This window comes from Brachyhypopomus gauderio, chromosome 7, assembly GCF_052324685.1.
Source record: "Brachyhypopomus gauderio isolate BG-103 chromosome 7, BGAUD_0.2, whole genome shotgun sequence".
Classification (NCBI taxonomy): domain Eukaryota; kingdom Metazoa; phylum Chordata; class Actinopteri; order Gymnotiformes; family Hypopomidae; genus Brachyhypopomus; species Brachyhypopomus gauderio.
The window spans coordinates 9,815,454-9,839,471 of record NC_135217.1 but is presented as its reverse complement, the minus strand read 5'-3'; the positions used below and the strand labels follow the sequence as shown (position 1 = coordinate 9,839,471).

The 24,018-nt window shown below is 43.3% G+C and overlaps 2 protein-coding genes across 3 annotated transcripts; both read left to right on the top strand.

Annotated features, from left to right (window-relative positions):
• Nucleotides 1-385: 385 nt before the first annotated feature.
• LOC143518761 (serine/threonine-protein kinase pim-2-like) lies at nt 386-5,124 on the top strand. Of its 2 annotated transcripts, XM_077011513.1 has the most exons (8): nt 386-498; nt 2,171-2,344; nt 2,454-2,548; nt 2,897-2,947; nt 3,214-3,592; nt 3,700-3,876; nt 4,216-4,327; nt 4,650-4,699. In XM_077011513.1, the coding sequence occupies exons 1-7, from the start codon at nt 426-428 to the stop codon at nt 4,320-4,322; spliced, it is 1,056 nt and encodes a 351-aa protein (XP_076867628.1). In that variant the 5' UTR covers nt 386-425; the 3' UTR covers nt 4,323-4,327; nt 4,650-4,699. The 2 variants fall into 2 exon arrangements, with proteins under 2 accessions (XP_076867628.1, XP_076867627.1); XM_077011512.1 differs by lacking the exon at nt 4,216-4,327 and having other exon boundaries at nt 4,650-5,124.
• Nucleotides 5,125-18,464: 13,340 nt separating this feature from the next.
• abhd10a (abhydrolase domain containing 10, depalmitoylase a) lies at nt 18,465-23,909 on the top strand. The gene is made up of 5 exons (XM_077011514.1): nt 18,465-18,655; nt 19,112-19,295; nt 19,947-20,058; nt 21,026-21,163; nt 22,147-23,909. Exons 1-5 carry the CDS (start codon nt 18,574-18,576, stop codon nt 22,486-22,488), a joined length of 858 nt encoding a protein of 285 aa, XP_076867629.1. The 5' UTR covers nt 18,465-18,573; the 3' UTR covers nt 22,489-23,909.
• Nucleotides 23,910-24,018: the final 109 nt, after the last annotated feature.

Below are 24,018 nucleotides of genomic sequence, written 5' to 3'. Positions count from 1 at the left end.
TCAAGAATCACTGATTTGTAACTCACTTAAGCTGTAAGGTACTGGAAAATATTAAAAATAAGACATTGAAAGTGCCTGACTTTGACCAGGGAAAAGGTGTATGAACCCTTTGGGTACAAGCCAGGCTGTATTAGGTTATTGTAGCAGCCTGGCTGATTTGGTGTTTTGGTTAAACAATTGGAAATTGTGGTATCACATGTGCTACTCAACTTTGGAATGTTTGGTTTAGAATGTTTGGTTGGGAAGTTGGAATGTTTGGATTTCAATTTTGATGCTGAAAAGCTCAGAACTGGTCATATGAGATTTTGCTCTGTGATTTACAATCCTTACAAATCTTACAAATAAGATCTGATTTACAATCCCAGATCTTTCTATTTTTTTTAGATCTTTCTATCTTTCTATCCATTCTATTTTTCACCTTGAGAATGAGTTTTTACCCCTGGAGGACTGACCAGACAAGGCCTGGGCAGGAACAGAACCACTTCATAGACACACCAGGTGAGAAAAATATATTTTCATATACTGTACATAATTTTATACTTCTATGTAAGATAGTATATTTAGTTCTTATGAGTATGGATTTCCATAGGCTTATTCATAATAATAAAAAAATTAAATATACACATTTATGTAGTAGGTTTCTAAGGTTCAGAAAAATAACATGTATATTTTTCTATTGATGACTGTCAAGCTCTTTATTTCATGTGTACAGGATAATATAATTAATGGAGCATGGGTTATTTCTTTGATTTCTTTGACTCAGCACAATTTTCATAAATCCCACCATGTTAACATTGTCCATATGGCCATGGAAAAAGCAAATAAAAATAAACATTTTTAAAAAGAAACAGATTTCTAACATAACATCACAAATTCTTAAGCATTCTCCCCACATTCTAATGACATCACATGGCACCATAGCCCTTCTTATAATCACTTGTTCATTGGGAAACACTTACAAGGCATTTGAGCCTCACTGTGAGGCATGCAGGGTTTCACTTTACCTGCTGTGGGATTTTCAGGTGTGCCCTACAACCCCCAAGAGACAGTGATCCACACGGATCCCTGTGGACCAGCACCCTTCCCTCACGGAGGTCAATGTGTCTGGACTAATGCGCTATTGGGGAAACGATGGTATTGCAGATGAAAGGATGAAAAGGGGAAATGAATGACGTTTTTACTATCATTTAGACAGGTTCGGCGGGTCGGATAAAAAAGCCTAAGGGGCCGTAGTTTGCCCGTGTATGGTCTATACAAACTAAATTGTGTTTGGTAATTTCCAATTCCACTGTGCTAACACATCCTATCTTGCATGTATCTTGCGATCGGAATTACTACTACAAATAACGATACACACACACACTATATTTGCTCATATATATAATTCTCAGATATAATTTTCTGGTGTGTTAGTAGTGAAAGGCGTGGGAGTTTAAAATAAACTCTAGCTTCCGAACAAAGGACGTATTCAACAAAATTCCACACTAGCCAACGGATGGGACTATTAACTTTTTTTAATCCACCTCGCAAGTAGGAGCAATCCACCGGACACAACGTGAGCTGTAATCTCGCCACTCCACAAAACACAAACCCCCCAATGTCAAAATAAAAGACCCCCAATATAAATGATGCATTAACACAAAATGGTCTCTAAAATTACAACTAAAATTGCTGTCTCACAGTAGTTTGTGTTTTGATACTGCCTATGTATCCTATGGTTTTAAAGCAAGCATTGAAGGAGTGCCTACATTTACTCCCTCTGTGGTTTACTGGCGAGATTGGCATAGACTTCTGCAGTCTAATGTCTAAACAAAGAAAGATGTAGTAGAAATTTATAAAAATTGTATTTACAGTGCATATAGTACAAATAAATTTTCTTCAAGCACACGAGTTACATTTTCTTCAAAGAAATAATTTAGAAATGATTGACGATGAGAAAGAGAGGATGCTCACATTTAAAATTATAATGGCAGAAAAACATGGGGAAACAGCAGTGATTAAGATTTCAACTAGCATTTCTATTTCAATTAAATTTATTTGTATTTGATTATATTCTGTTTGAAATGTGGAATATGTTTTTTTTTTACTTGTATAATTCAGCTGTGTCAACCATTGGCTAATGTTAAAATAATCCTAAGGTTACATAAACATTGTGTTCTCTTCATTTTAGCTGAGCGCAAGGGGAGCAGAAGCTGCAAGTTGTCTGCAAAGCGAGGGCGTGAAGAGGAACCTCTGAGGCGGAGTAGGAAGAGGAAAGGGGCTGCTCCTCAAGACTTGGCACCCCACCCCATGGAGACGCGGGCAAAGAAGAAGAAGAGAGAGAAGAGAGAGGAGGAGTGCACAGGTCTGTCTAGAGTAACACCCTCAACACTACCAGCATTTTACACCTGCTGATTTTTTTTTGACTGAATCTTATGTTGTACAATGATGTAACTTTTTTTTGTTTCATGTAGTGAGCTTCAAGTCACGCTACACTGTGGGAGATCTCCTGGGCACAGGAGGATACGGCTCAGTGTATGCAGGAGTCCGCAAGGCTGATGGAAAACAGGTGAGCATCAGCACACAATACAAGAATGATTGTGGGACCTAATTTCTATTTTAGATTGTGATTAGAACTTTGAAAGGAGCTATGAATTTTCCCTAGAGAGCCTTTGTTATTCACATGGCAATCAAGTGGTCAAATCTAATGTGCCTTGACCTTTTTCCACTTTTTGAACTTTTTGGATCAAAGATGTGATAAGCTTGACAATCTGTGGATGAGTATTTATCAGACTCCAGATTTATGAGTTACCCGAGAAGCTGTGGCTACCATCTGCAAGCCCTTAGATATATGTTAAATGTACTGACTGTTTTGTGTAAACAACTTCACTTGCTGTGTTTTTTATGTGATCGCCAGATCGCCATTAAATTTGTGCCAAAGCATCACACAGAGCGGTCCATCACTGTTGTAAGTTCAATATCTTTACTTATGTAATATTGCAACAATGTCTGGAACTTTTTAGATGGGTAAAACTGCAAAGGGACTATAAACGCAAAGCTGTTAGTTTTCCATTCAGTGACTCCTCCCAACACGAATGGAAAACAGTTCACTTTTTAGATTCAGGTTTCATCTAATGATTGGTATCAATCCAGATCCCTTTCATGTTAACCTGCTAACCATAATTCCACTATAAACCTTCAAACCCATACTAACCATGTGTTCCCTAATTTTAGCCTGGCGAAACTCGCAGTCTCCCCCTAGAGGTGGCTTTAATGGAGATGGTGTGCAAGCCACCTCGTTGTCAGCATATTGTGGAGCTGCTAGAATGGTTTGATTGCGACTGTTGCTTCATCTTGATTCTGGAGCGACCCGTCCCCTGCATGGACCTCTTTGATTTCTTGGACTTGCACGAACGCCAACTGCCTGAGCCACTGGCACGATTGATCATGCGTCAGGTGGTTCAGGCTGTCCTTCACTGCCGTGACCGTGGAGTTCTGCATAGAGACGTCAAGGAAGAGAACCTTCTGGTCAACACAGACACCCTTGACGTCAAGTTGATCGACTTTGGTTGTGGCGATCTGCTTAAGACCGGACCCTACACGCGATTTGGAGGTTATTCACCATAGGAATGAAATGTGCACCTCAAGTTAAAAAATGGGATCAAATTAGAGACTATTATAAACTTATTATTTTGTTACTGATTATTCTCGTTGTCTCAGGCACCAAGGTATACCGCCCACCTGAATGGCTGATTGACAGGAAGTATGAGGGCAGTCATGCCACCATCTGGAGTCTGGGTGTGCTCCTCTACAGCATTATCTGTGGAGATGAGCCCTTTGAGAAGGAGGAGGACATTGTTGAAGCACACCTGTGCTTCAAGGGAAACCCATCCAGAGGTGAAAAGGCGGAAGCATCTTCAAGATACTACAAGATAACTAGAAAGTCTAAATTGCAAAATTATCATTTATGTAATTATTTCATCTGGTAATGTAATACACAACCACAGATTGATAAAATGGACTAATGAAGAATGGAGAATTGACAATACAACATTTTGTAACCGTCTTAAAATTATAAAAAAGACTTGTTCAGTCTTTTTGTTTTTGTTAGTGATGGAGGTTTATGTACAGTTCTGTCATTTAAAAACTTTGAATAAGCCATTAGAACAGTCAGATCAGAAGTTTCAGATGGTAACTGATTTTCTTTCTCAACTAATCCCTTTGCTACACACACAGAGTGCCGCCATCTGATAACATGGTGTCTGCAAAAAGACCCTGAAAAACGTCCTGTGCTCGAGGATGTTCTTGCACACCAGTGGTTTTTGGAAGGACTTCAGAACTAAGTCAGGTTAGACAGGGAGTGTAGAGGTAAATGGATCTGGGCATGAGACTAGAGGACAGCCACCAGTGCAAAATTACATAGTCTGGGCCACTGATATTGAGTAATATGCAAGGTGCAATGTAATATTGGATGAGCTTATCAAGTTGTTGCTTATGGACCAGAAAAATCTGGGTCAGGCATAGTGTACTATTTAACAATTGAATGCTATAAGTGGTATATGCTTATATGTAGTACTTTATTAATCGAAAATGCAATTTAGGATTGTTCTATCTGTAGTGTTCCTCTATTTATTCTGAGTTCTAAATGGTTTTTTTCCCCTATTCCATAGATTCAGTTTTGTGGGCAGCAGATGGAAGCAGTAATGGTGTACCAAACACACTAGCTCCCCTAATGATGCCTTGCTGGCTGTGTCAGGGCTGGCTTGGATGCCACACCTTCTACCGCCATAAGAGGCACCGAGTCAGTCCTAGTGCGTTCCCGTGTGAATGTTTCTCGCCACCTTACTCTCTTTCTCTTGTCTCTCTCTACCTTTTACTTTTACTTATTCGAGTATCTACCTCCTGCGCCACTTCTGGCCCATCTCAAGTTTTCCTCCAGTCTTATCTCTTCCTGTCAGTTACTCTTTTATTTTGGGAAGGGTTTTGTTTTGCTGCGGCATTCGCCTGTTGCCGGTCACTTCCCCTGGCATCCTTGGTTTTGTTTTACGCATGTTTTCCGCAGTTTTTTCCGCGTTCTTTCAGTTGCCTTTGTTATTTCCCTCCCGTCTATATGGTTTAGTTTTGCCTTTTCACGTGTTGAGTAATCCACGTTGTTTTCCGTTGGTTTTTCCCCCCGTGTTCTACGGTTGAGTTTTCCGCGTCCTTTTGAGTTTTGTTTTGCCACTGTGTGTATGCAGAGTGGTTTTATGCTGTGCTTTCTGTTTGTTCGTGTGTGTTTTATTTCATACACACAGTCCTAGTGATAAGCATTCATCCTTATTGGTTTCTAATGGCATTTGGGTTCAATTCTCCCTTCATTTTCTTATGTGGTGTATACCGGTCTGTACACTACGGTGGCCGTGAAAGTGCAAACCACACCGATATTAACTAAGCACAAATACAAATGACAAAAACACAATGACATTAACAAAAACACAACGACATTTTTAAACCTGGAGCCGTAGAACAAGGCTTTGTCTTAAACCTGGAGCCGTAGAACAAGGCTCTGTCTTAAACCTGGAGCCGTAGAACAAGGCTCTGTCTTAAACCTGGAGCTGTAGAACAAGGCTCTTTCCGAAACCTGGAGCCATAGAGACAATAAAGTAAATAAAGTTTTACTTTAGTAAATATTATTTTATCTCAACCTAAATATAGTTCTGTAGGCCTCATCTCCAAAACCATCAGGCAGTAAAGAGTCTAGAAAAATTATATCTTTCTCTGCTACCAGTAAAACATGCATTGGGCATATTTAAAAATGACCAGATAAGCAACTTATTATTTTGTTCTATCAGAATCAGAAAAGAATCTCTGAATATCTATCTTAATAGTTGTAACTCATAGCAAAAAGTGATCTGCCTGATCCTTTTGCCTACTCCATGCAGGAAACAAAATAGCATCTTTGGAGCACAGACTGTCCTGGTATTGTAGAGAAATACATATAAAAAGATTACTTCATATTTGTACAAAATTATGGGCATTTATGAGTGTGCCTCATATATGCCTTATATAAGTGCCTTATAACAATATTACCGGTAAGCTTGACAGTGGGTCCTATTTTTAAAAGAATTAGGAACTGTATAAAAATACCCATACAAAAAAAAAGGACATTAAACCCAATTTGACTCTTGATTAGGTCTTCGAGCAGCTTCTGTGACAAGCTTAAAACATGCATTCCCAATCTATAAAAACAAAACAGAGTCAAATGCAAACAAAATAAATTTAGTTAGATTTTTCTTTGAGTAAACATTCTGCAACATACATAATATATACAGTATATATATATAATATATATAATATATACACTCCATGCATCGGTTTAATCCAAGACTCCAGAAGTCCTCAAGTGTTAGACAGACATCACCATCTTTAATGATAAGCTCTGTTGCTGGACGGCTAGTGTCCAAAATGTATTTCAGCTGAAATTAATAATAATTTAAACCAGTTACTTAATTTAGAGTGTGAGAGACAGTGTTTGACAGTGTAAGAGTGAGAGTTAAGTAATGTGAGGAAGCGAAGTTCACATGATGAGTTTAGATGAAAGTGTCACTTGCCAGTTTTTCTTCAATAGGATCCAAGTCTTTTTCCTATTTGTCCCCAGAGAAAGCATATAAATGGTCAGAATTTTTATTTATTATTTATTCATGGTTGTGGCACAGGGCGAAGGACGAGGCACGAGTCCAGCGATTACGCACAAACGTCACTTTGTATAGCGCAGACAGCGCACGGAGAACACTTACACATTTACTCTTACGTGACTCAAACAAAGACAAGCACGGGACACTGCGCGAACGCAGACCACATAATCCCAGAGTGATGACGAGACGAGCCACAGGTGCGACTGACAAACACGCTCGGACACAACCACACCCATGAAGCTCCACAGACGCAGACGACTAGACGTAGACAACGTAAACACATGCCCAAAGGGGAGGGGTCAGGGGCTGTACCGTCACAGAGCCCCCACCAAGGGCACTACCCGTCCCGGGGTGCCAACAGAACTGAATGCCCCGAACCCACACCGATGGGCGGATCCGGAGCCCTCAGTCCTGTGTCTGGGAGATGACTGCCCTCGGTGGAGAATCAGCTTAGAACACCCTCCCTGGGAAGACGGGAAAAGACGTTGGACACGAAAAACGGAAAATTCACAAACACACACACACACAGGAACATTTATAGACAGAGGCACAAAAGGGAAAAGGGGATTTGGGATACACACAGGAACGGACACAAACACAGGCACAGACACAAACAAAAACGGAGCCAGGCTTCGCGCCTGGAGCAGGGCTGCTAGAGGGGAGAATGCTCCGGGAGCTGCAGGCGCTGCGGTGTGTGGTCCTCCTCCCTTCCTTGCCGCAAACTCTCCGTTGGGTGCAGCGCGGCTGGCGGGCGCCCTTGCAGCCCTCTCGGTGGGCACGCTTCCCGTCTCTCTGGAAGCCCTCGGGTGGCGCGCCGCAGGGTAAGCCTGTCGCCGGTCGCCTTCCTCCTCCCGAGGACCCCACCGGGAAACTTCCCCTCCTCCCAGTGATCGCCCTCCTGGCCTGGCGGTGGGAACGGTTTCCTCAGTTTCCATCTCTTCATCACTGCCTGGGCTCCAGGTCATGGGATCCACTGGGCTCTCGCCCCGGGAGTAGTCCATCGCGCCTCCCTCAGAGTAATCGGGGGAAACGCCCTCCCTCGGACCTTTCCTCCCCCTCACGGTCTCGGCGTAGTACTCCGAGGGAGGCGGGCTCTTATCCTCCTCCTCCGTACACAGCTCACGGTCCGAGTACTCAGACGGAGGCTGGCTGTCTTCCTCGTCCTCACACTCCGTGAGGTCTGGGTACTCTGACGGAGGGGAACACACCTCATCCCCGTAACGCTCAGTAGGCGCCGAGCACAGGGATGCAGGAGGGCTGATCTCTTCCTCATCCTCCACGTAATACTCGGTGGGGGCCGAGTACACGGATGGTGTGGAGTCGTCCTCCTCAGACTCCTCCCCCTCGAACTCGTTCTCGGGGGGGGTTTTTCCGCCGAACAGATCTCCACTTATCCGACTCTCACCGGCGAGGAGTCTCTGGAGGAATGGAGGTGTCGATCTCGCCATATCCGCCGCGCCTCCTGGCGCTGATGTTCTGCCAGCGTCTCTTCCGTGGTAGCCTGCGCCTGGCGCAGCAATAACACAACCACAGGGTGTAGCTGCATCTCTTCAAGACTCACGGCGTTCTCGCGGCGAGGGGAAGAGGCATGCTGGGGCATGGTGGTGCCTGCTGGGCCTCTTCCCCTTCTTTGCGCGGTTCGTGTATCCTGGCGTACTTGGTCAGCTCGTCTTTCTGTGACGCAGGGCGAAGGACGAGACACGAGTCCAGCGATTACGCACAAACGTCACTTTATTTAGTGCACATATAGCGCAGACAGCGCACGGAGAACACTTACACATTTACTCTTACGTGACTCAAACAAAGATGAGCACGGGACACTGCGCAAACGCACATTAAATAGACAGACCACATAATCCCCGAGTGATGCCTAGACGAGCCACAGGTGAGACTGACGAACACGCTCGGACACAACCACACCCACGCAGCTCCACAGACGCAGACGACGTAAACGCACGCCCAAAGGGGAGGGGTGCGTCCCAGGGGCTGTACCGTGACAATGGTCCTGATATGACACGAATTTGATTGGTCCATAATCTGACGAGAAATATTTAGGAATATTATTAACAGTAAAATAGAAATAATCTTGCACACCAATGACTACAAAACTCTTTAAACCTTACTCTTCAATCGGTAGAAAGGCCTAAGATGTGAGACATTAATGCAGTAACGAGTCCCTTTGTCTTTCACCACAGTTGCCACACCTTTAGCAGTGATGGTATCTACAGAAAAAGGCCCTTGGTGCCAGTCTGCAAGGGTGTCTTTTCTGTGTTTTTTTATTGCGGTTTTGGAATATTTCAAGATTTCAAGAGAACTTTATTGTCAAAAATCTATGTACCAAGGTTAACACAGAAGTTTGAAATTGCGTTTAGCCAGTTCCAATGTGCAGTTAAGCAAACATATAGATAGGACATTGATAATCACTCACTAACTCACTCACGCACACACACACGAACACACACAAGCAGTCCAAATTAACATACTGTTACAAAAATATTAACATAGTAATACAGACACACACATACACACACAGTGTGCAGTAAAAAAGGTTAGACACACACACACAAGCAGTGCAAACTAACATAATGATTCAAAACATTAACATAGTAATACATACACTCTGGTAACTTTGAAATGTTCATGTAGTTCTCATCAGTATGTTGATGAGTCTGATGGCTTGTGGAAAGAAGCTGTTTCCCAGACTGGTGGTACGGGACTGTAGGCTACGGTAGCGCTTCCCTGATGGAAGTTTGTGTGCTGGGTGTGTTGGATCTTTGGTAATGTTCGTTGCTCTCTTGAAGCAGTGTGAGGTGTACAGATTCTTGATGGCTGGTAAGGGTGATCTGATGATCTTTTCTGCAGTCCTCACCACCCTCTGTAGTGCCTTCTTGTCTGCAGATAGACAGCTGCCATGCCAGACAGAGAGGTTGCTGGTCAGGATGCTTTCAATGGCACCCCTGTAGAAGGTGGTGAGTGCAGATGTGGGCAGGTTGGCCCTTCTCATCCTCCGCAGGAAGTGGAGTCGTGTCTGCGCCTTCTTGACCAGGGCGGTGGTGTTTACAGACCATGTAAGATCATCTGTGATGTGCACGCCCAGGAACTTTGTGCTATTCACAGACTCCACAGCACTGCCACGGATGATGAGTGGGATGTGTGTTTGTCGTTTTTTCCTGAAGTACAGTTATTTATTTTGTTTTGTTGACGTTGAGAAACAGGTTGTTCTTCTCACACCAGTTAATAAGTAGCTGTACCTCCTCTCTGTATGCTGAGTCATCATTGTCAGTGATGAGACCCACCACTGTTGTGTCATCGGCAAATTTGATGATGTGATTTGTTTCAAATCTGGCACAGCAGTCGTGGGTCATCAGCGTGAACAGCAGGGGAGATAGCACACATCCTTGCAGGACCCCGATGCAAGTTATTGCCAATTCTGACTGTGGTGTATTTGTGAGAAAGTCCAGCAGCCAATTGCACAGTGAGGTGCTGAAACCTATTTTACTCAGCTTGTTCACCAGGTGTTGGGGGATGACAGTGTTGAACGCAGAGCTGAAGTCAATGAACAACAGCCGTGCATGACTGTTTTTGTTCTCCAGATGAGCCAGGCATAGACGGAGTGCTGTTGCTATGGCATCATCAGTGGAGCGCTTGGGGTGATATGCAAATTGATGGATGGTGGATGTTAAGTGGGCCTTTACAAGCCTTTCAAAGCACTTCATGATGATGGAAGTGAGTGCTATGGGTCTGTAGTCATTAAGTAATGATGTTGGTGACTTTTTGGGTAGTGGTACGATGGTTGTAGCTTTGAAGCTTGCTGGTATGATGGCTTTGTTCAGAGAGATGTTGTATATGTCTGCGAGGATGTCGGTGAGTGAGTCAGCACAGTCTCTGAGCACACGCCCGGGTATGTTGTCTCGGCCTGCAGCTTTCCTAGGGTTCACCTTGAGGAGGGTCCTCCTCACGTCCGCTGGGTCCAGTTGGAGTGGAGTGTAGTGTCCATTTAAACAGTGTAGTGGCCCTGGCTGACTTGAGGGCCTCCTTGTCACTGTACTTGAAAGCAGCGTTGCTGTCAGGAGTTCACGTACCTCCCTGGTGAACCAGGGTTTTTCATTTGCTCTCACTGTAAGGTCCTTCGTGATGGTTACATCTTCTATGCATTTTGTTATGTATCCAGTTACTGAGTCTGTGTATTCGGTGAGGTTGACGTCCTGGTTGGTGGTGGCCGCCTCCCTGAAAACAGACCAGTCTGTGTGTTCAAAACAGTCCTGTAGAGATCCTGTGGCGCCCTCTGGCCAGACCCTGATCTGTTTCACAGCTGGTTTGCTTCTCGTCAACAGAGGTCTGTAAGCTGGAATTAGCATGACAGAGAGATGGTCTGATGAAACCAGGTGGGGGTGGGGAACTGCTCTGAAAGCCTGTCTGATGTTGGTGTAGACCTGATCAAGTGTGTTCTCCCCTCTTGTAGCAAAGTTCACACACTTGTGGTAGTGTGGCATTACTGTTTTTAAGTTGGCCTGATTAAAATCGCCAGCGATTAGGCAGACCAAGTCCAGGTGTGTGTTTTGTAGTGTACTCACAGACTGGTACAGAATGGAGAGCGATTCCTGTGTGTTAGCGCTGGGCGGGATTTGAGCAGCCGTAATGTTGATGGTACTGAATTCTCTCGGAAGGTAGAATGGGCGACAGTTGAGAGTTAAAAACTCAATGTTCTCCGAGCAGTGGCTTGTGATGACAGTAACATTTGTACACCAGTTGTTGTTGATGTAAATGCACACACCACCTCCCCGAGATTTACCCATACTGGCGTGATTTCTGTCCACATGGAATGTTGTGAGCCCTTCCAGCTGAATGGCGCTATCCGGAACGGTGTTGTGAAGCCACGTCTCAGTTAGGATGATCGCGTTGCACTCTCTCACGTTTCTTCGTGTAGTTAATTCCACACGAATATCAACACTTCATCACCTGCACTTGTGGTTTTGATAATGTTTTTGTTGCCTCTTTTGTGCCTTTTCAGCACCTGACAAAAGAAAAAAGTTTCACTGAACTATGACATTGTATGTAGCATTGCAGTTTTACAGTGGTCCATTTGTTTCTTTATTTAACAGCACTTTTCAGCATCAATAGCTCATGACAAATACAAGGTCACAAGCAAACTTAAGGTTTAAGAGAAGCTTGTTACATTTATAGATTTTAACTCAGGCTCAGTCATTTTTGCATAATAGAAAATAACTAATAATGTCTTTGGACTTTAGAAGGAAACCTCAGCCTCCATATTGTGCTCATTATATAAAAGTGGTCCTAACCTTCTCATTTAAGATTTTCATGTCTTTCACTCTGGTGTCTAGGTCATGCTCTGGGTCTGCAATTTCAAAAGTTTCTCCCACAGTATAGGCATTCATAACCTCTGGCAAACGAGGGTGTCTGTGGAAGAACAGGAAATATGGGGTGTGCCTGGTCGAAGCCTGGTTAAAAAGATGTTTATTATTCAGATATTAAATCAACAGCAGACAATAGTCAATTGTTACATAAAAAAATTCAAATAAAGTATATTATAAATAAACACTTGCTTAGCAATGTTGATGCCATACACAACTGCAGCTAAATGGAGATCCCAATCATTGTGGCTGTCATTGACATATTTCCTCAGGGCACGTTTAATATTTTGATTTGTTCGCTCATCCTGTACATTAAAAAAATGCATGGAATACAGTTGTGATCAAATTTATTCAACCCCCAATGCTGCGAAGGGTTTTATGGAATTCAGTGCACATTTGTAATTGTGTTCATAATGAAATCTTACAAGGACTTGTTAAAGAACTAAATGCAACTAAGATAGCATCAATTTTTTTTGTCATAAAGTATTAAATGGCCTTTTTGTAATTTCTTCATTGACAAAATTATTCAACCCCTTTACGACTACCACTCCTAAGAACAGAGGTTCATTCCAGTGTTTTCCATCAGGTATTGAAAACATCTGTGGATGTCAACGAGCAGCAATCAAGCATGATAAGCACCAATTAGGCAGATTTAAAAGGACTGTGATACTCAGCTCCTTCTAGACATCTACTGGTGTGTTTCCAAGCATGGTGAAGGCAAGAGAATGGTCCCAGAAGACAAGAGAAGAGGTTATTGCTCTTCACAAGAATGGCAATGGATATAAAAAGATTGCGAAGTTGTTAAATATTCCAAGAGACACTATCGGAAGTATCATTCGCAAGTTCAAGTTAAAGGGCACAGTGGAAACGTTACCTGGTCGTGGCAGAAAGAAGATCCTGACCGCGACTGCTGTGCGCTACCTGAAGCGTAATGTGGAGAAAAATCCCCGCGTGACTGCTAAGGAACTGAAAAAAGACCTGTCAGATGTGGGCACTGAAGTTTCAGCTCAGACAATAAGGCGCGCACTGCATAACGAAGACCTCCATGCCAGAACGCCCAGACGCACCCCCTTGCTGACTCCAAAGAACAAGAAAAGTCGACTGCAGTATGCCAAAAGTCATGTGGACAAGCCACAAAGGTTTTGGAACAGTGTACTGTGGTCAGATGAAACTAAATTAGAACTGTTTGGGCCAATGGACCAGTGCTATGTTTGGAGGAGGAAGAACCAGGCTTATGAACAAAAGAACACCTTGTCTACTGTGAAGCACGGCAGGGGGTCAATTATGCTTTGGGGCTGTTTTGCTTCTAATGGTACAGGAAAGCTTCAACGTGTGCAGGGTACCATGAATTCCCTTCAGTACCAGGAGATCTTGGAGGAAAATGTGATGGAGTCAGTCACAAACCTGCGGCTTGGGAGACGTTGGACCTTCCAACAGGACAATGATCCGAAGCACACATCCAAGTCCACTAGAGCATGGTTGAACATGAAAGGCTGGAACATTCTAGAGTGGCCATCGCAATCACCAGACTTAAATCCAATTGAGAACCTCTGGTGGGACCTAAAGAAGGCAGTTGCAGTGCGCAAGCCTAAGAATGTGACTGAACTGGAGGCTTTTGCCCATGAAGAATGGGCTAAGATACCCATAGGTCGCTGCAAGACACTTGTGTCAAGCTATGCTTCACGCTTGAAAGCTGTCATAACTGGAAAAGGATGTTGTACTAAGTACTAAAAAATAATGTCACTAGGGGGTTGAATAAAACTGATAATGATGTGAGCACAGTAAAGACATTTGTGGTTATTCCATCATAAATATTATGTTATGTTTGTCTAATTTATAAGTGCCTCTTTGATATAATTGTAAATAAGATGACTGAAATGATCAAAATCAATGTCAAACTGGCCAAAACACTTTATTTCAGTGGGGGTTGAATAAATTTGATCACAACTGTAGGTTTTTAAAAACTTCTTAAAAACACAGACAGAGTTTCAGAGATGTTCTTCAGTTTCAGTAAAAAAATGTTACTTGGCCATTGGTCTGAGGGTGGTAGGCACTCAAAACTGCATGTTTAATATTGAGAGCTACAAATATGTTCTTGTTCAGCTGTGTAAATTATCAATGTAAAAATGTAAATGTAAAATGTGATATGGTAAATATGATAATACAAGAGTTAAGTTATACTGAATATTAACCTCATTAACAAACTCTCTTCCCTGGTCAGTAATAATTTTCTTGACCATGCCGAACAAGTACAGCTTCTTAATGATTGCAGCTGACACTTCACTTGCGGTCTTAGATTGCAGTGGCTCAGCGACAACCCATTTTGTATACAAGTCCATCATAGTCATTATATATAAAATGTAAATAAAAATCTAATTGTGCCATATTTTGTCAATTGTAATTTTTCACCGCAATCGAAATTTGTACTCAGCTTTTTACCCATCTGTGCAGTTAGAACACACGAACACACACACACAGACACACACACACACACTAGTGATTACTAGGGGGCTGTGGATCACACATGTCCAGAGCAGTGGGCAGCCCTAGCTGGCGTCCGGGGAGCAGTTGGGGTTAGGTGCCTTGCTCAAGGGCACCTCGGTCATGGCCTCAGGTCTGTCAATCGAACCCACGACCCTCCGATCACAAGACCAGTTCCCTACCACCAGGCCATGACTGCCCCTATATATACACACACACATTAAATATATACATTATATATACATATATATTAGACCCCCCCCCCCCCCCCCTATAAAGGAGTGGTTCTGCAGGTGGGGACCACAGACCACTTCTCAGTACCTATGCTTTCTGGCTGATGTTTTGGTCACTTTTGAATGTTGGTGGTCCTTTCACACTCGTAGCATGAGACGGACTCTACAACCCACACAAGTGGCTCAGGTTGTGCAGCTCATCCAGGATGGCACATCAACGCGAGCTGTGGCAAGAAGGTTTGCTGTGTCTGTCAGCGTAGTGTCCAGAGGCTGGAGGTGCTACCAGGAGACGTGGAGGAGGCCGTAGGAGGGCAACAACCCAGCAGCAGGACCGCTACCTCCGCCTTTGTGCAAGAAGGAACAGGAGGAGCACTGCCAGAGCCCTGCAAAATGACCTCCAGCAGGCCACAAATGTGCATGTGTCTACACAAATGGTTAGAAACCGACACCATGAGGATGGTATGAGGGCCCGACGTCCACAGATGGGGGTTGTGCTCACAGCCCAACACCATGCAGGACGCTTGGCATTTGCCAGAGAACACCAGGATTGGCAAATTGTGCTCGTCACAGATGAAAGCAGGTTCACACTGAGCACATGTGACAGACGTGACAGTCTGGAGATGCCGTGGAGAGCGATCTGCTGCCTGCAACATGCTTCAGCATGACCGGTTTGGCAGTGGGTCAGTAATGGTGTGGGGTGGCATTTCTTTGGAGGGTCGCACAGCCCTCCATGTGCTCACCAGAGGTAGCCTGACTGCCATTAGGTACCGAGATGAGATCCTCAGACCCCTTGTGAGACCATATGCTGGTGCGGTTGGCCCTGGGTTCCTCCTAATGCAGGACAATGCTAGACCTCATGTGGCTGGAGTGTCAGCAGTTCCTGCAAGATGAAGGCATTGAAGCTATGGACTGGCCCGCCCGTTCCCCAGACCTGAATCCGATTGAGCACATCTGGGACATCATGTCTCGCTCCATCCACCAACGTCACGTTGCACCACAGACTGTCCAGGAGTTGCCGGATGCTTTAGTCCAGGTCACATTCAACTTTGTACAGAACAAAGTATTCAATGAGTATTTCATTCATTCAGATCTAGGATGTTATTTGAGTGTTCCCTTTATTTTTTTGAGCAGTGTATATAGCCATTTATTTTTCACCTTTGTACACAGTACACAATACTTTAATTGAATGCAACACTGGTGTCCCCATCTTGATTTAACTGACAGCGGTGACAACATTGCACCTATAATAAGAGTTATTTAAACAGATGTTTCAACTTTATCGTCAACTTTACAAGTTGGCACAAAGTAATGAACAGGAGTTATGTCCTTATATAACATTACTAGTTATAGCCCTAGTAAATTTGCTCCACATACCCACTCATACTATGGGAGGTATTTCCTGCCAATAATAAAACTAAAATGAAAACACTAAAATGAAAATGAAAATACCGTTTTGCCATTTCTTTTTCCATACATGTGTGAAAATATTATGACAAAATTAAAAATAAAATGAAATCACTTAATTTGCAATTTAATTTTTCACTCGAGCACGGGTCATATGTGACGAATATAAAATGAAAATTAAAAAGGAGGATTGGCGCTACCTGCTGGTGATTTTCTTTTTCATTTTCCACTTTTCATTTTCTTTTTCAACTTCACCAGCATGCAAATACATGTAAATGAACAGTAGGCGGAGCTACAACTACAGTACCTCCCGTGAAATCCAGAGAGGGCAGCACAAGCGACATGGCTGACGTTTTACTAGAAACGGCAAATGAGATTGTGAGGTTGGCGAATTGCCAGATTATATATTGCTTAGATGTGAAGTAATCTAGCAGGTTAATAGTGTTGTATGTCGGAATATATGTGAAGTGGTAGAACGCTTAGGGTCTGGATCGGGGACCATGGAAAACCGCTCAGTGCGAGGTCGGCCTAGGTTGGACGTTGCCGAAGAGACGACGCTAAAGTTGGTTACTTATTCGCAATTTCAGATTCGTTTGGCTACTTATTCGCAGCTCCTTATTCGGTTCACGATGCGTGTTTACTGCGCACTTTGTTTAAAAGAGATAGATTAAACAAACGAGCATAGGAGGCTAGGAGCATACATTAAGAGGTTATTGTTTCCCATACTGATTTTGTGAATGTAGAAAAAAATATTAAAATATAAGGAAAGCATTCCTTTTTGTAAAATGGTTTATATTTCAAGTCGTTACAATTGTTTGTAATTTGTACATGATTATGGAATTCGTCAGTATTTCTAACGTAAGGAAACATATTCTTAGATTTGAAAACTAAAAACACAGAAATGCTGTTCTAGAACACAAATCAATCGGAAGAAGATATACAAGCACACAACATGGTATATTGAGCAGTGAACGAATTTACAGGGGAAGGTTCAGAGGCTTATTGAAGGCCTTATTTATAGTGGACCAGATAAATAACAAATGAATCATAAAGAACAGGTCGCTCCCTAAGAGAAACCTGATTTTAGCCTGACCTACATAATTTTATACCTCAAATCTAACTGGAAACATGGCATATTGAGTAGTTAAGCACACAGGTGAAATGGTTCCAGACCTTAAGCGTTCTACCACTTCACATATATTCCGACATACAACACTATTAACCTGCAAGATTACTTCACATCTAAGCAATATATAATCTGGCAATTCGCCAACCTCACAATCTCATTTGCCGTTTCTAGTAAAACGTCAGCCATGTCGCTGTGTGCTGCCCTCTCTGGATTTCACGGGAGGTACTGTAGTTGTAGCTCCGCCTACTGTTCATTTACATGTATTTGCATGCTGGTGAAGTTGAAAACGAAAATGAAAAGTGGAAAAAGAAAATGAAAAGTGGAAAATGAAAAAGAAAATCACCAGCAGGTAGCGCCAATCCTCCTTTTTAATTTTCATTTTATATTTGTCACATATGACCCGTGCTCGAGTGAAAAATTAAATTGCAAATTAAGTGATTTCATTTTATTTTTAATTTTGTCATAATATTTTCACACATGTATGGAAAAAGAAATGGCAAAACGGTATTTTCATTTTCATTTTAGTGTTTTCATTTTAGTTTTATTATTGGCAGGAAATACCTCCCATACTCAGCAACATCTTTTAGCAAGGTAGGCAAAAAGTAACCGGCAATAACCCTGTCTCTAGTGCCAGGGTTCTTATGACACTCGATCAGAGCAGACCTCTTTTCCTCTTCAGTCAAGATAACCAAACGCATATACTTTTTGTTTGGTCCGATGTAAAACATTCGGTTATCTAAACATAAAAAGCAAACGTTCCACCATAGTTATTTATAAGAACTTTATATTCCACGACAGGACCGACTGTTAACTTAGGAACATGATTTGAATTTAACTTACCTTTAACTATAAAGTTTTCAGATACACGACGAATTTCGCGTCGCATATTTTTGTCACAAGTCGGTCTGAATAAACCGTGGGAGATATACTCAGTGCTTAATTTGTAAATCAACCGATACAGGTGTCGTGCCGAATTCCGACTCCCCTCGCGTGCACGCGCATGTAGGCGCTTCAGATGATAAGGGCGATTTCCGTTTCTTTTGAAAAGAGTTTTCATTAGAAAGTTGTTAAATACCAAATGTATGTATTTATTTATTTATTTATGTTCCTTCCCTGTTACAATATAATTATTGCCCCGGAGACAGGAACATAATTGAGGCACGAACTTTGCAAATCACTATTTGGAGTAGGTAATCCTCCACAACAGCAGGGGGCAGTACATCACAGCAGAAGCTTCCTAGGTCATCAGAAGAACAAAATCTCCTCAATAGTGCTCGTGTCTCCGCAAAGTGCGGACCGCTATGGCCTCAACGGTGTTTAGGAGTCACTGTAAAGCGCTTCTAAATGGCCGGACGTTTTCCTTGGTGCAGCGGGTTGCGGACGGTGAGTGTTAATGTTTTTACACGGTGGTTTGAGGGGAGACTCGAGGGTACGTACCGTCAGGAGGAGATGTGGGGGTGTGGCAGATATGACGCGCGCACACTGCCTCTAACATGTCAACATGGCAGAGTCTGATTTCACAGGTTCTCTGTTTTTCTTTCATTCATCTTTTGCACGGAATAGTATGCTTTGAAAATATACCGATGTTTACTTGTTGCTATATGTCTTCATTCACGTTTTGCCTATTACATTGATGATATTTTTCAAGCGCCATTGAACAACCTAGTGTCTAAATCTTAATCTGAAACCAGTAAAGTTTATTTAAAATATGATCTTATATGATTTTTTTAATATGACGCATTTTTGAATATAGTGAATGTGTTATTACTGAATAGCCCGTTAAGCCACGGGTTTATGAACTGTAGTGACACGGGCCTAACTCAAAATGTGTGCTCACAGGAGCCAGATGTAAAACCACTATCCAGTATGCCAATCGTCCAGACCTCCCCAGCCTGGCTTACAGGAAGCTTAAAGGGAAGAGTCCAGGAGTGGTGTTTCTCCCTGGGTTTGCTTCCACCATGAGCGGCCAGAAGGCAGAAGCCCTGGAAGAGTTCTGCAAGTCTCTGGGTCACTCCTATCTCAGGTAGTTGTCATTCTAGAGTCCACCCCAGTTACCAGGAACATTCACGAAAACCACATTTTCCCAGAATGTATATATTAGTGTTTTCTGTGTCAAAGTCATTGAGGACATCGACTTATCTTCTTAGTGAAAGCACCTGGTAAATTGAGGCAATAGCATTAGATATGTTCCCACTTTGGGGTCTAGGAGGAACTGATCAGTCTTTGCTGGTAACAGGCTCAAAACGTGCGTCCAGTGACCCCTGCCTCTAGGTTTGGTTCAGTGGCTCTTCAGTATTCTGCTGGGTTACTAAACATGGCCTGTTGAGGATAAAAAATAACAGAGATGCAGAAACCTGAGTGGAAGAATCTTAATAATTTGTGTGTTTTTTAATTGATACTTTGGCTTTTTTGTCAAAGTATCTGGTCCTTTGCCTCTGTCTTAGGATGAATGTATTCCCATGTTTTGATCGGGGTGCCACTCCTCAAAATATTGCAATATTGTTTTTGGTGTATGGCATTATGAATTGATTCGTCATAGAATATTTCTAAATGTTCGATATCTTAATAGACGCCGCACTGTTCATGTTAATGTTCAGGGCCTCTGGCAGTTCAAGAATTGCTGGGGACCATGTAACATTCTTGTGGTGGTGATGTGTGTGTTTGGGGTACTCAGGTTCGACTACACAGGCTGTGGGGCATCTGAGGGGCAGATGGAGGACTCAAACATCGGCTTATGGAAGAAGGACGTCCTGTATGTGCTGGATGAGCTGGTGGAAGGGCCCCAGGTCAGAAGGGAGTTTTGCGTTCATCTACTACAACACACCGATGACCTTCAGTTTGGAGCTGCATTCTTTTGACCCAAATTGTTAAGTTGTTGGGTCACATGGATGTTGTGACTGATCAAAAGTGTTTGTGAAGTCATTTCCATTTTGCCACCTACCCCTGTATAGTACTGTAGATGCTGATATTGCAGTGATGATTAACAACAAATGTTTAGTGCAGCTCTGCAGTATGTGGTGGTGATCAGTGCTGACAGCAGTCTGGTGAATCATGTTGTGTTTCCTGTGCTTCTAAACTGACTGACTCCATTTTGAAGTTCACTACTGATTTGCTGCTCCTCAAATGTTCAGTCAGAATTCAAGGCATTTACTTGATCCCGTACAAGAATATGTTATGTAAGCTTATATTCTATAGTGTAGGCTAGGACAGGAGGAAGTTGTACATAAGTTGGTGTACGTCAGCAGGAAAGCATGTGTTGTGGGCACAACAGCAGTGGCAGACAAAACATGCAAGTGGTATTTCCCCCAAAACAAAACACTCTACAAAGATGCTGTGTCGTTGGAGTTGAAGTCTGGTCTCAGATCAGCACAATTTTCTGCCTGTGTACATTAGATCAGGTGAACTGGTGGCTTATTGCCTTGGTACTAGTCATGTGTTACAAACAAAGCTATGAGACAATGGTGCGTGTTGATGAAGAGTCTGTGTGAAACCTCCAGGACCAATCATCACCAGGGTGTGAGATTGATACTTTACTGCTGCAGCTTCTGAAATTGGGCCTATTGTGTTGGATATATGTACCTCTCTCTCTCTCTCTCTCTCTCTCTCTCTCATTTGCCATTAAGCATTGCATTATCTCAGGGCTTTGGTTATTTGGGTGTAGCTCTGTGGTGTGTGGGGAGAGCCTTTGAGGAGATGAAGAAAAAAGAAAATGTTCCCATGGACATTCACTCTCCTCTCCCTCTCTCCCTGCAGATTCTGGTAGGCTCCAGCATGGGAGGTTGGCTGATGTTGTTGGCTGCTCTGGCGAGGCCGGAGAAGGTGGCCGCCCTGGTAGGCATCTCTACGGCAGCAGATCACTTTGTCACAGCCTTCAACACACTGCCTATAGAGGTGAGAACAGCCTTACGTACACACACACACACACACACACACAGGCTCTTGTTGTAGCTTGAGAAGAAGAGATATACAAGTCAAAATGGGTAGCGACTTCAGTTGAGTGGATCATTTGTTGTAGTGTTTTCTGGAGCTGTTGTTTGTGAGCAGCATGTTTACTGTCAGCCTTTGCTAGAGCAGAACCCAGCGCTAGCAGGCTTACTGTAACATTAGAGCAGGACCCAGTGTTAACAGGTCTACTGTAACATTAGAGCAGGACCCAGTGTTAACAGGTCTACTGTAACGCTAGAGCAGGACCCAGCACTAGCAGGTCTACTGTAACGCTAGAGCAGGACCCAGCACTAGCAGGTCTACTGTAACGCTAGAGCAGGACCCAGCACTAGCAGGTCTACTGTAACGCTAGAGCAGGACCCAGTGTTAGCAGGTCTACTGTAACGCTAGAGCAGGACCCAGCACTAGCAGGTCTACTGTAACGCTAGAGCAGGACCCAGTGCTAGCAGGTCTACTGTAAAGTTAGAGCAGGACCCAGTGTTAACAGGTCTACTGTAACGTTAGAGCAGAACCCAGCACTAGCAGGTTTATTTTAACGTTAGAGCAGGACCCAGCACTAGCAGGTCTACTGTAACAGCTGTGTGTTAACAACATCACCAACAGCTGGCCTGTTTGGCCCAGGCCTGGTTGTCTCTTAACAATGATTTTTTAATGCTTTCAAATAATGTAAGCAAGTGTTGGATCATTTTCTTCAATAAATAAATGAGTAATATTTCTCAAATGTCTCATTTGTTTAATTGGGTTCTCTTAATGTACTTTGATGTACTTGTGTAGGATTTGAAAATCTGATGATGCTTTAGTTCATATTTATGCAGAAATCTAGAAAATCCTGAAGGGTTCATGAACTTTGAAACAGCAATTCATCATGTCTGGAGATTAAGCCATGGTGTAAATGCCACTGAGTTCTGTGCCTGTCTGTCACCCCCTAGGCAAGGAAGGAGGTGGAGGAGCGTGGCTCCTGGGCCTTCCCCACCAGGTACAACTCAGAGGGCTCGTACACTCTGAGCCTGGCCTTCCTGCGGGAGGCGGAGCAGCACTGCGTGCTGGCCAGCCCCATCCCAGTCACCTGTCCCGTGCGTCTGATCCACGGCCTGCAGGACGAGGACGTGTCCTGGCACGTCTCCATGCAGGTGGCCGAGCGTGTGCTGAGCTCCGACGTGGACGTCGTCCTCCGTAAGGGCGGCCGGCACCGCCTGTCCGAGAGGGCGGACATCAAGCTGATAGTGTACACCATCGACGACCTCATCGACAAGCTCACCACTCTGGGGTAATGAGGGGGGAACCGAGGAGGTGGGTGGGTGTTTGGGCAGTGGGGGAAACGAGCAACCAATCAGGGTCTGAGGAAGGCCTTGATTGGCATGTGAGGACAGAAATGAGCCTGGGAAGAGGGAATGGCAAACAATTTGTCATGGAAAATATGACCAATTGGTACAAAATGTTGATTGTGAGTACCATATCAGAAGCTGGAGGGTTATATTTTAATGGCCTAAACATAAATGATAATATGAATATAGGTAGAGTTTAGTTCACACACACAAGTTTAAAACACACACACAATTACATGTACACAAAACCCTCCTGAGGTATTTCCTCCAAACCTGCAAGGAGGTTGTTGACCAAGTGCAGGAAACAAATGAAGCGTGGTTCTTTATCTCTTCTCTTCTGTGTTTGATGATGTTATTGGATGGCTCGAGCCTTTGCTTTTTTGTTTGTTTCACTGAGTCCACCCATAACTGCTGGCTGTGAACTGCCACTCCTGTGTATCGGCTCACAAAGGGCACATGTCAGAAAGTTCAGACTGCACTAGGCTGGCTTTTCGGTTTATTCCTCCGGGTAGAGTCTTCTTAGCATTTTCACTCCTGCCCAAGCGAGTAATGTCTGTAGGAGTGCAGGGTTATCACTGTGACCAAAGCCTCTGTCAGTCTGTTCAGTCTGAGTGGTGGAGCACTGTCACTCTCCTGGCATTATTCCTCTGACCTCTGACCCCCCCCCCCCCTTTTTTTTTGATGAATCTCTCCAATTCTTTGTCTGCTTCCTGTGAGATTCACTTTCTCTCTGTGTGAAGCAAGAACATTCTCTGTCTTTGTGTGCGTGAATCCACAACATCCCAGTACTCTCATTCTCCATGGCATATTTACTGTATGTAAGGACAGTATGTAAGGACATTCTCCATGGCATATTTACTGTATGTAAGGACAGTATGTAAGGACATTCTCCATGGCATATTTACTGTATGTAGAGTGGCTGCAGCTTTCCGTGTCTGTGTTCACACGTGTACCACAGTCTCACCACTCTCAGAGCTCTGTCTCACCACTGTCAATCTCAAGATGGTCTCTCACTTCTCGAGACAAAGGCCTCGTTGTTCTGCTGTCATTTTCTTCTCAGTTTTGTTGACAAACACACAGACTCCAAATGTGCAGAACAGATTTCCTGAACTTCAGAGCTGCAAAGTGAGTGGAGTTTGTCCACTATTACCAGAGCTTATTAGTGAGTGTTTTTTGCAGTAGTTTTCCAGCCTCTTTTTGCACATTTTGTTCTGCATTTCCTACAATTCCCACCATCCTCCTCTCTCCCTTTCACCTTTCCAGGTTATCATTATATATATTTTTTGTGTATATTTTGTTTTAAATATTGTGCATATGTATATCAGTTGTACATAAATAATTTTCAATAATAAAAGGCAAAATATAAATAAAAGGCTACAATGTGTACTATGTATATCTACCGTGAGGTCCATCATAATCAAGTCCATTGTAGTCATCATATTTTTGAAGGTTTCCGACACGTACACACAGTTTCCT

What these genes read in the sequence shown, in the direction of transcription:
- LOC143518761 (XM_077011512.1), top strand. Translation starts at nt 426, where the DNA reads ATGAGTTTTTACCCCTGGAGGACTGACCAGACAAGGCCTGGGCAGGAA. An exon ending in GCAAGGCTGATGGAAAACAG is followed by an intron (nt 2,549 to 2,896) that starts GTGAGCATCAGC and finishes TGTGATCGCCAG; the next exon opens with ATCGCCATTAAATTTGTGCC. An exon ending in CAGAGCGGTCCATCACTGTT is followed by an intron (nt 2,948 to 3,213) that starts GTAAGTTCAATA and finishes CCCTAATTTTAG; the next exon opens with CCTGGCGAAACTCGCAGTCT.
- abhd10a (XM_077011514.1), top strand. Translation starts at nt 18,574, where the DNA reads ATGGCCTCAACGGTGTTTAGGAGTCACTGTAAAGCGCTTCTAAATGGC. An exon ending in AGCTGGTGGAAGGGCCCCAG is followed by an intron (nt 20,059 to 21,025) that starts GTCAGAAGGGAG and finishes CTCTCCCTGCAG; the next exon opens with ATTCTGGTAGGCTCCAGCAT. An exon ending in TCAACACACTGCCTATAGAG is followed by an intron (nt 21,164 to 22,146) that starts GTGAGAACAGCC and finishes GTCACCCCCTAG; the next exon opens with GCAAGGAAGGAGGTGGAGGA.